Consider the following 11,661-nt stretch of genomic DNA (forward strand, 5'->3'; position numbering starts at 1 on the left):
TCAGAGCTTTAGTGAAGTGCACTCATTGCCCACATGAGTAAACCGAGGTCCAGCTGGGGAAGAGTTTCTTAGTAACCACTACCCCCCCAAGACCACACATTCTGTTCTGCTCATTTCCCTGAAGTCTTGTTTCCCTTGACTCATTCATTCGTTCATTCATTCATTCATTCAAGGTCCTGCCCCCAGGAAGCTTGGTCTGAGGGTTATATTGATCCAGTTAGAACCCAGAGCTTGATAAATGAACATGGCACCTGCCAGGAAGGCACTCGAGTCCAAATACCCACCTCTCCAGGGCGCTCACCATTCACTCCCCAGACTCATTAACTCAACTCCCCTTAAGAGCGTGGAATCTGGAGCCACACGGCCTGGATTCAAATGCCAGCTTCACCACTTAGCTGTATGACCTGGAAAGTGACCCATCTTTTTTGTGCTTCTATTTCCTCATCTGTAAAATGGGGGTCCCAGGTTGGTGGGAGGGCTTTAAGAAAGTAATCTGTCTAGAGTCTTTAGTCAATGGTCTGACCAGTAAACTTAACAAATGGTTACCTAAAAATAATCCTTGCAACTGTCCGAGGAGTGAACATTGTGTTCCGCATTTAATACATTAATACATTAATAAAATGAGGCTTAGCGAAGTACAGCCTATTGCCTGAGGTCACACAGCTATGAAGTGTAATTAGGAAGTGTAGCTTCCCGCATTTGAACCCCCGTCTCTTAGGCTCCAAAACTACAGTCAGTCAGTCGTGGGAAAGGACTGCGCCAACCGCTCAAACCCAGAAAAAACGTGAAGAAAATTAATCTGTAAAACCCAAAGCCCAAGCCTGGGAGAGGGGCTTCAGTGCGCGGGGTAATTTGCAGACGCTCCCTGCTGGCGGGGACAGCGCGACCTGTCCTTCAGTCCCGGACCTTCAGCCGGTCCTGCCGCGGCAGATTGGAGCGGTAGTGGAAGCTGAAGTGGTATCGGCGCAGGACCGGCTGCAGTGGCTGGTGCGGAGGTGGAAGCGCCATGTCCGAGCCGCCCCCGCGGGGTGCTGAGCGCGACATTTTCCGAGACACGTGGGTGCGGTACCTAGGTGAGAGGGGGCCGGGGGTGCGCGAGGGGCTCGGCGACCCCTCACCATGTGGCTGGAGAGGTAGGGGTCGCCAGACGCTGGTCAGGGGCCTGGAGAAGGTGGAAGGATCTTAGTTCTCATTCTGCCCGGGTCAGAGACTGGGCTCAGAGAGGGCTAGGGACTTGCCCAGAGTCACACAGCTCAGGTCGGCCCACCCCTGCCCTCGGGGTCTGTCTGTACAGATCAGTCTCCCAGGTGTAAGCTCCAAACGGGCTAGGAGGAACGGGGGGGGGGGGGGTGGTACTGGCTGTAGAGTCAGATTATGGGTCCTCATACGGATTCAGTTTGACTCTCGGTTTTCTCAGCGTAAAGGAATGAACGCAGCGTCTCTCTCATGGGGTGGTAGTTGTAAGGGTAGAAAGAGATAAGGCACAGGAAAGGCCTGGCACATGGTGAGTACCTCATCAGGGAACTTGCTCTTAGTCTCTCCATTAGTGCTCATGCTTCTAGAACCCAGACTGGGAAGGCAAGTGAGTGATGATAATGGTGACTGTACTCAGCGCTCCCACAATGGCCCTAGAATGGAGGTGGGTTTCATGGACGCCTCTTTATAGACTGGGAATCGAAAGCTGGGAGAAGTAAAATCACTTACCTAAGGTCACCCAGCTCCTCCTTAGCAGGCTGGGAATTAGGACTAGTGCCCCCTTGTGGAGCAAACCATACCCACTCCTACCCCTGGAATTAAATGTCTCTCCTCCAACAGGCTATGCCAATGAGGTGGGAGAGGCATTCCGCTCCCTGGTGCCAGCGGCTGTGGTGTGGTTGAGCTATGGTGTATCCAGCTCCTACGTGCTGGCGGATGCCATTGACAAGGGCAAGAAGGCAGGAGATGTGAGTGTTAGCCTGCCTCTCAACCCCCGACCCTAGTCCACTCCCTTGTGATTTAGTCCCCAGCCTTGCATGTGGTAAAATCCCTTGTGGGACAGTCCAACCCCTACAACCTTGCCTGGTGCAGTCCATACCCCCATCCTGTTTGTAGGGTGCTACATCCTGCCCCCAGCCCTGAATTGGTACAGTCCAGAACCCGACACCCCCAACCGGCCACTTCCCTCCCCTGGTCCAACCTCATGCCCCTTGTCCACAGCATTTCCCACCTCTGCCCTGCTGGATGAAGTATCTCTTGTCCCTACCAGGTACGAAGCCCTGAAGCAGGTCGCAGCACCAGGGTGACTGTGGCTGTGGTGGACACTTTCGTGTGGCAGGCTCTGGCTTCTGTGGCCATCCCAGGCTTCACTATCAACCGTGTGTGTGCTGCCTCTCTCTACATCCTGGGCACCGCCACCCGCTGGCCTCTGTCCATCCGCAAGTGGACTACCACTGCACTGGGGCTTCTGGTCATCCCTGTCATCATCCACCCCATTGACAGGTGAGTGCCCCTTCCAGCCTCAGGGATCATCCACTCTACAGGTGGAGATAAGCTCTGAGAGACATGGTGTCCCCACTTTGCACACAACAGTAGCAGCAGAGGCAGGGCTGGCACTCAGGACTCCTCAGGTAGAAAGGACAGTCTGTGTTCTCCTCATATGATCCTGGCAGGTACTTTGGCAGTAAACATAAGGAGGATGCCTTGAGGGTATGGGACACAGGACCAGTAAGTTCTAGAAAGAAAACCTAGTGTTACAAAACAACCGGAGGCAGGCAGGAACAGGTGCGCATTGGAGGGGATGGGTTTGGGGAGATTTTGGTGACAGGAGCCCACCTGAAACTGGGCTAAGTAAAATAAGAATTAATTGCTTCATGAAACTGAAAAGTCCAGAGTTATGCTGCTTTCAGGCATGGCTGGATCTAGGCACCCAAATGATGTCATTAGGGGTCTTGGTCTCCCCATCCTGCTGTCTGTCTTCTGACACCACCCCCTATTGGCATGGCTGGATCTAGGCACCCAAATGATGTCATTAGGGGTCTTGGTCTCCCCATCCTGCTGTCTTCTGACACCACCCCCTATTGGCTTCACTCATATTCTCCACAGGGGAGCAGAGATGGCTTCCAGCAGTTCCCAGCTTCCATCCTACCAGCTTAGCAAGACCTATAGGAAGCTTCTTATAGTTGACCATAAATAAATAAATAAATTAATTAATTAATTAATTAATTCCCAAGGAAGGCTGTCATTGGTCTATTCTGGACTGAGTGCCTAGTCCTGAGCCAATTTCCCTTTTCTGATTGGCCAGGTGTGGGTCATGTGCCTGCTCATAGAACCAAAGATGGGCCAACCTAGATCAACATAGAGTGGGAGGAGCAGTCTTTTCCCGAGGGAACATAGCTGACCCAAAGGCCCAAGGGTGAGCCTTGTAACCTCTCTGTGCCTCAGTTTCCCCAACTGAATAGAGAAATGGCACTGTGTCCTGCATCTAGGAATCCCTTCGCTGGCCCTGACCTCCTGCCTCCCATTCCCCCACTAGCACCCACTGGTCACCTGCTCATCACTGTCCACTGTCCCACAGATCAGTGGACTTCCTCCTGGACTCCAGCCTGCGCAAGCTCTACCCTTCAGTGGAGAAGCCCAGCTCCTCCTGATCCCGCCCTGGTACCTGGTCTGTGAGTTGGCCTACTCCCTGCTCTGGTCCAACTTCCTCCTCTTGCTAGGGGATGTGGATGCCTGGCTTTCTGGGGTCTGAGGCCCTGGCGTCTGAGTATATTTGAGCCCAATGGAAAGTGAGAGACAAAGGCCTCAAGGAACAGCAGCTGCAGTAACTCACAGAAAGGGGACACCTGAACCCTATTTGCTTCCATGGAATCCGTGATACTGAGTGGGAGTGGACCTGTCTTTTGACAAGGAAGTAACATCCTCCCATGGAGGATAAGCAGACTGAGGCCCAGATAGGGCCAGGAATACAGCCAAGATCATTTGGCAAGCTGGGGACCCAGGAGTCCCAGTGGCTTGGCCCCATGGCAGTATGGCTGGACGGAGGAGCAGCAGACACATGGAGAAATGTAGCAGTGCAGTGGCGGGCACCCTCAGGACTGATTCTCCGGCCAGCCCATCCCTGGTGCAGGAGCTGCTCGGACCTGCCTGGAAGGCAGGACAGCCCCCGGCCCAATAAATCCTCAAAAAGTTGAGTTCTCTTCTCCTTTCCTCTTGGGGATGAGCAGGAGTGTGGTGGTGGGGAGCAAGCCTGGGGGCCCTCAGAGGTGGAGGCCAACTTTGGCTATGCATTGCTTGCAATAGCCAGCACTGGGCCTGTCTGTACCTCCCCACCCACCAGTGCTCCCCTGCAGATGCCTGGGATCCCACCCTTGGTGCTGTCAGCCTCCTTTGGGCATTGACCTCTTTGCAAGCCTAAAGCACCAATACTTCTGGAAGGGGAGCCTGTTGGGCAGGAACCACCTGAACCTGAAGGTGCCTGAGGTGAAGACAGCCCCATATGAGTATCACAGAAGACTCAGGAGTCTTGGAGAAAAAAGAGTGACCCGGTAGTAGGGGGCAGGGGCTGTCCCTGGGAGCACTGTAGGAAGGGGGACATTCCTCCTTGATTTTGGGCCAGCCCCTTTTTTGGCTGTTAACAACTTGGAGGTGTAGAGAGGTGGGGAATGGGGTTTTGGATGTGGAGCAGAAACAGGCCTAGGTCTCTGTCACTCAGCACTGCTCCAGGCCACACATCAGTTCCAGCTGAGACCCTGGCCATGCCCCTTGCAGCCCAGGTACAGACTGGGGGGGCTAACCCCACCCCGGAGAGACCCCCTGCACCTGGATGGGGACTTATAGGAGCCAAAGGACTGGGCAGGACTGCTAGTGAGACAAGATGGGGGCTCCAGTTGTGGTTCATGCTCTGGGGGTGTCTGCAGCTGCAGGGTGAGTCTGATGTCTGGGGGTCTCTGACGGTGAGCCTTTCTCTGCTGCCCTTCTCATCCCACAGCAGCTGGGTTCCTTTCTCAGGCCCTCCCTGACCTCTGCTCAGTCTCCTGCTGCTCCCTCCGGCTCCCTTAAATGCTCTGAGCCCCCGCAATTCTCCAGCCCTTTCTCTGCCCCCTTCTATGCCCCTCTCCAGTCCTGCATCCCCCTGTACCCCCCACCAGGTTCACACCTGCATCCCTATGACATCTGGGTTCTACCACCAGTTCCCTACTCAGTTAGTCTCTAACCTTCCACCCTCTGAGTTCCCCCTAAAACTGAGAGCTGCTGGCCAGAGTCAGGCCTCTGTGTTTTGGGGCACAGCTCTTGGACCTGCCCCAGCCTTGTGTTCTTCCCTATCACCTGCCTCCTAGCCTCTCTTATCCCACCCCACACTCTTCCTCAGCTGGAAATACTTTTCCTCTTAGTCAACCTTGAACATTCTTCATAACCAGCCCCGATGCCCCTTCTGTGTTGCCCCTCAGCTCTTTCTGAGAGTGTGCACCTGTTGTGTGGTTACCTGCCCCTGGTCACCCCATCAAAGAGCCTGGGCAGGTTGGAGTCTCTTGGTTTTGTAGGTAGGGGTCAGGGGTAGGCTCTGAGGCACTCATAGCAGTGGGGGGATGGGCCTATGGAAGGTACTGTCGTGCTTCTGAAGACCTTTGAGGAAGCTGACCCTGGCCCTTCCAAACTATGAGACCCACTCAAGTTATCTGTTGATCAGGAGAATCAAAGAGGGATATGGCCTCTGGAGAGCCCCCTGAGCCCCCTTCTATGTGTGACCTTGGGCAAATCCCTTCCCTCTCTGAGCCTCACTTTCCCCAAGTATAAAATGAGGGCATTAAGCTTGGTCTGCCACTTTTGAGCTTCTGGTCTCATCTTTATTAAACAGATGCCTAGAGACTCATTCAACTCCATTCATACAATCTTGGTAAGTGCCTTACTGAGAGAAGGCTCTTAGTCACTGACATCATGGTGTAAACATGTTCTGTTCTTGCTTTGAGATAAATAGCTTCATTTTTTCTCAACTTTCAGCACCAGTGGGCAGATACTAGGTCAGAAGGTTAGAGGTGTGTAGAGGTTGGGTGGGTGGATGGCTTAAAGCCTTCTGGTGGGATATCTTTATCTTCCAGCCTCTGGCAAGGCCACTGAGGAGGCTTCCCACCAGATGACATGGTCCTTTTAGTTAAGTTAGGCTTCTGACTCCAGGGAGCCCAGAGGTGAGTGAGGGAGTCCCTTTCCAGAGTTTGGGCCCTTTTCAGGGTCCCCTTCACAGTGGAAGACACTGGGGCCCCAGGTTCGGGGACCCTTGGCAATCCCAGTAGAACCTGGTTCTGGCTTCTTCCTTTCCCCTTCCCCCAACTTGGCCCTCATTCATGGCCTGCCAGAGTAAAGCCCAAAATCTCAGACAAGTTAGCTTTAAGCTCGCTCACCCCATCACTGTGGAAGCCACTCACCCCTCTGAGCCTCCTCACCCTGAAGAAGGGTAACTGCCACCCACTATATATTAATAAATGCTACCCTTTGTTGCCTGGCAGCTTCCATTTTTCTGTGATGACCTCATTTGATTCTCCTAAGAATCCTATGCAGTAGACGTGATAAATGACCAGCCCCATTTTAGAGATGAGGAAACTGAGGCTTGAGGTCACATAGGCACCACTTAGCCCAGTACACGCGTTCTCTCCAAGTCAACAACACGGTCTGGGGGGTGGAAGCTGTTGCCCAGCTCCTTTCCAGCCCTTGCTGGTGTGCTTACTGCCTCTCCAGGCCCTGATAACCTCTGCCTCTTACACCAGGGAGTCTCCCCAGCTTGCTGATGCTGATGCTGATGCAGATGTCAGGGACTCTGCTCATGGTGGTGTTGATGTCTATCCTAGGCATGGGCTTCTGCATCTTCACCCTCTGCCGCTGGCTCAGGGCACAGAGCCTTGCAGACACGTCCAGCTGCAGACCTAAGCAGCGGGGTCTAAGGAGCCCCCGACCCCTACTGAAGTTTTCCAATAAAGAGATGTTCACCAATGACTCTACCACTTAATGATTTTCCTGAGGCAGGTTGGGGAAATGAGGCCCCCCAAAGCAGGAGCTAGTGTTGGGTCTTCTGTGAGGCGATACCCCTGGGAATAAGCAGGTCTTGTGCCTGCCAAATGTGAACCTGGGCAGGAGTGGTGGGGTGGTGGGCAAACCTGTGGCCTACCTGGGGACACTGGGACTAGGGTGCTTCTCCTTGTCTCCTCTAATATTTGCCTAGCAGCCCCCCTAGGCAGAGGTTGGGCCTCTCCTGGATGCCTGAGACCCGGGCCCATCTGGAGGCTTACTTTGCACATCCTCTTGCTGTGGGCCAGTGAGTGGTGTGCTAGTGCTGTTCATAGGGGCCAGAGCTGATATTGTTACCTTTTTAGGAATCATTTTAAACAGAGCCATTATTAAAAATTAAATGAGGGGAAGAGGCTGGTGCAAGATGCCTGCAGTGTGTCAGAGCGTCAAGGGCCTGGTTGCTGTAATAACCGGAAGAGTCTCTGGCCCGGGTCTGGCCACTGCAGAGTGGCAAGAGGCCACTGCTGTGCTTCTGGACCCGCCCAGTTCCAATGGGAAGGCCCAAGCCAAGAAATTAGGGAAGAGGTGGAAAAAAAAATTAAATAAGGTGAAAGAAAGAAGGATATAAACTTAGATTTAAATGCATTATATTGGGGCATGTGGGTGGCTCAGCTGGTTAAGTATCTAACTTTGGCTCAGGTCAGGATCACATGGTTCATGAGTTCAAGCCCTGCTTCAGGTGAGCACAAACCCCTCATCGGGTGAGCTTGAACCCTGTTCAGGTGAACATGAGCCCCGCTTCTCCCTCTCTCTCTCTCTCCCTCTCTCTCTCTCTCTCTCTCTCTCTCTCTCTTTGCCCTTGATTACTTGTGCCCTTGATTTTCTCCCCCCAAATAAATAAATAAATAAATAAATGTGATATATTGGGGCACCTGGTTGGCTCAGCGCAGCTCTTGATCTTGGGGTCATGAATTCAAGCCCCATGTAGGGTGTAGAGATTACTTAAATAAGTAAAACTTTACAAAAATGTGTTATATTAAAAACAAAGTACTGAAAAGTTATCATCACGAAGAAAAATTTGTAGCTATGTGTGGTAATGGATGTTCACTAGACGATTGTAATCATTTTGCAATATATCTAAATTGCAAATCATCTACACCCGAAACTAATATAATGTCAATTATAGCTCAAACACACACACACACACACACACACACACACACACACTCAACCAAAAAAGAACAGGTAGTAACACTCAAAATGTGTTGCCTCTTGGTGATTTTACTAGACTTTACTATTATCTACGCCCTGGGGTTATTTATATTTCTTGTTATCTGTTTGGTGGCTATACTCTATTAGAATTATTGCATGTTGCTTCTACAACTCTGTGTTCAGTAACTTCTCTTGGGTAGCTTGAAATAGGTCACAATGGGACTATTAAATTTTTTTTTTTTAATGTTTATTTATTTTTGAGAGAGAGCACGAACAGGGAAGGAGACACAGAATCTGAAGCCGTCTTCAGGCTCCGAACTATCAGCACAAAGCCTGATGCAGGGCTCAAACTCACAAACCATGAGATCATGACCTGAGCTGAAGTTGGATGCTTAACTGACTGAGCCACCCAGGTGCTCCATGATGGCACTGTTTATACCACGAAGATCAACAAATCAGGGTCCTCTTGCCTGGGGAGCCAGTAAATTAAACATTTACCAGCACACTACTGCTCTGGCCCTCCTGCCAACCCAGGAGGTGGGTCATAGCACCATCATCCCCCTGTATAGACCCACATCTAGGATCAGAGAGGGCAAGTGACCTGGCAGAGGCCTCACAGCCTGTAAGGTCATAGGTAAGACTCATCCCTGGTCTGCTTCTTCTCCCAAAAAAGCCAGGTGGGGAGAAGGGAAGGTGGCCTCGGCTGCAACCCTTGCTCCTCCTGCAAACCTTGCCTTCACTCCAGCTTTCCTCCGGCTGCTACCCCAGCACCTGATGCTCTGGCTCAGGCCCTTCTCGCTCTTCCCTGGGTGTTCCCATTCACTCATATAGTTTCTGCCCCCAATCCTCTACCACCACGTGTCCTATCTGTCCCCTCCAGGCTTGGATGAGGGCAGCAGCCTCTGGCTTATCTCCCCACCCCCCCGCCCCTGGCTTTTCTATCTAGCCAACATTCTTAAAATGGTCAGAACAGAGTCCAGTCTCCTTGTGGGGACTCTTACTTAGATCCCTAAATGGTATGGATGACCCCACCCTTGCCCCTTCCCCTAAATCTTCATTTCAGCCATTCTGTCCTTTTTGGTTTCTTAGATCTGACATTTGTCTTGACTGGGCTTTCTCATACAGTGTTCCCTCCTACTGGACACTCCCTTCCAACCTTTACCCCACCTCACACTGTAGGCCCACCCTCCCTCCCCCTGACTACAGCCTACTCAATTCCTTCCCCCTTAAAGTACCCTCTGACCCCCTAGTACTGGCTTGGTAGCTTCCTCTGGGCTCCCTCCAGCCCAATACTTCCTCCATTGCCTGAAAGGAGGGGCAGGCCCCTTTTGGAATTCACCAGCAGGGAGGCTTGTCTTTTCCCAATGCCCCCCAGGCCTTTGTCCGAGAGCATTCTGGGAGTTGGGTCTCCCCGTGGCCACTTCATGCAATGCTCAGTATCACCACAAAGAGGCAGCACCACCAAACATGCTTTGTTGGCTGTTTCAAACTGCCTCCGGGTTTTTTTTTTTTTTTTTTTTAACGTTTTTTATTTATTTTTGGGACAGAGAGAGACAGAGCATGAACGGGGGAGGGGCAGAGAGAGAGGGAGACACAGAATCGGAAACAGGCTCCAGGCTCCGAGCCATCAACCCAGAGCCCGACGCGGGGCTCGAACTCACGGACCTCGAGATCGTGACCTGGCTGAAGTCGGACGCTTAACCGACTGCGCCACCCAGGCGCCCCTGCCTCCGGGGTTTTTGAGAACAGCATGTTAGTGAACCCCTGGGGGCCTGCACCAAGTCCTGTGCTAAGCACTTCCTGCCATGTGGCTCATTTACTCTTTACAACCACATCATAGGTCTGTGTTTCTTGGAGTTGGAGTCACTAGCCTAAGCTCACACAGTCTGTCCCCCACCCTTACCTGCCCTCCCACGTAACTCAACATTCTCTCCAGCTCTTCCAACTTCCCTCTCTCCCTCCTCCCCTAACCTCTCTCCCCCCAGCCCAATTCTGATTCTGTTCCTATTGTCTTCCAACTCATGGTTCTCTACACAGCAAGGGCAGAGCTGATTCACAGGCTGTGTGACCATGGGCAAGTTACCTAACCTCTCTGAGCCTCGGTTTCCTCACCATACAATCTTCTATAATGAGCTCCTAAAACTGCTGCCAGGATTACAGGAGAAATGGCTCACAAAGCATTCAGCCAGAGCAGGGCTCACAGAGAGAGCTCCACAAACACTGTCCATTATTAGTGTGTCAAGAGACCTCTACTTCAAGGGCAATTGATTGAATCATTCCATCTGATGACTAATCCAGATATAAATTATGCCAGTTATATGCTTCAAGGATTCCACTCCCTAAGAATTTATTCAGAGGAAATAATTGGATGATTGTCCAAAGATGTGCAGCTGAAGGTGATCGTTGTGGTCTTATTTGTACGAACTAAGATCTTGGGAACTTCTTAAATGCCCAATGCATAAAGGAACATTCTTCTGAGCTGATCGTGCTGGTGACTGAATCTCCCCAAGGGCCTTCTGTTCTATACCTCGAATGACTCCAGGCAGCCTCCACGATCCAGTCCAAACACCTCAGCGTGGCATTCAGAGCCTTGAGGCCTTGACAGCCTCATCTCTCATCACGACTCACCCCTGCACCTTCGTTCCTGCCTCTGCTGACTCCTCACCGTTCCCTGGATGTGCCCTGTGCGTTAGCCTCTGTGCCTTCACCCAGGCTGTGCCCTCTCCACTTCCATGTTCTTCTGTTGCCGGCCCCAGCTCTGATGGTACCTGCCCCATGAACGCTTCTCGACTTTTTCTCCAGACAGCATCATCTTGCTGTGCAGCCCCCTCCATCATCATGCCCCTCCCTCCCCTTGGACAAGAGTTATGAAAGACTGAGAGCAAACATGGATGGAGCACTTACTGTGTGCCAGGCACTGTACTAAGCACAGTGTTATACAACCTCCACCAGAGCCAGTGCAGTAGGTTCTCATCCTACAGATGAGAACATGAAGCCCACTGTGCGGTAAGCCTTCCATCAGCATTAACTCTTACAGACCTCACTAAATCCTCATGAGTAAGGAGGACGTTGGTATCTTTTCTAAAATCAGGAGGCACTGCAGGCAGATGGGGGAGTGTGGAAGTATTTGGCCTGTGCCCAGCTCAGCCATGCCCTAGGCTCACCTGTGGGCTCCAGAGGAGGCTTGTTCCCTCCCCAGCCTCCTCTGGACCATTTTAAGGGGGCTTGTGGAGGGGGGGCAGCAGTGTTTCTTTTCATTATCACCACCCCCAGGGGCCTTCTGCAGGTTGCTCTGGTCTTGCTGCAGCTGGGTAAGTTCTGGGCAATGGGGATCCCTTGGGACCTGGAGTGCTGGGTGGGGGTCCTTCCCCCCCATCCCTGAGCTGAGCCTCCCCCTATCAGCAGTGCACCTGGTGAGCCCCCTTGAGGATAACTTGAGGAGCAGCAGGAGCAGACTTGGCATCCTGGGGATAC

The 11,661-nt window shown here is 52.2% G+C and overlaps 1 protein-coding gene across 1 annotated transcript; it reads left to right on the forward strand.

Annotated features, from left to right (window-relative positions):
• The first annotated feature begins 742 nt into the window (after window positions 1-742).
• MTFP1 (mitochondrial fission process 1) lies at window positions 743-3,726 on the forward strand. The gene is made up of 4 exons (XM_049618994.1): window positions 743-1,073; window positions 1,816-1,943; window positions 2,246-2,478; window positions 3,554-3,726. Exons 1-4 carry the CDS (start codon window positions 1,007-1,009, stop codon window positions 3,624-3,626), a joined length of 501 nt encoding a protein of 166 aa, XP_049474951.1. The 5' UTR covers window positions 743-1,006; the 3' UTR covers window positions 3,627-3,726.
• The last annotated feature ends 7,935 nt before the right edge of the window (window positions 3,727-11,661 follow it).

This window comes from Panthera uncia (genome assembly GCF_023721935.1).
Source record: "Panthera uncia isolate 11264 chromosome D3 unlocalized genomic scaffold, Puncia_PCG_1.0 HiC_scaffold_8, whole genome shotgun sequence".
Taxonomy (NCBI): Eukaryota; Metazoa; Chordata; class Mammalia; order Carnivora; family Felidae; genus Panthera; species Panthera uncia.

Coding starts and splice junctions, on each gene's coding strand:
- MTFP1 (XM_049618994.1), top strand. CDS start 1,007: ATGTCCGAGCCGCCCCCGCGGGGTGCTGAGCGCGACATTTTCCGAGAC. Junction 1,074..1,815: donor CACGTGGGTGCGGTACCTAG/GTGAGAGGGGGC, acceptor CTCCTCCAACAG/GCTATGCCAATGAGGTGGGA. Junction 2,479..3,553: donor ATCATCCACCCCATTGACAG/GTGAGTGCCCCT, acceptor ACTGTCCCACAG/ATCAGTGGACTTCCTCCTGG.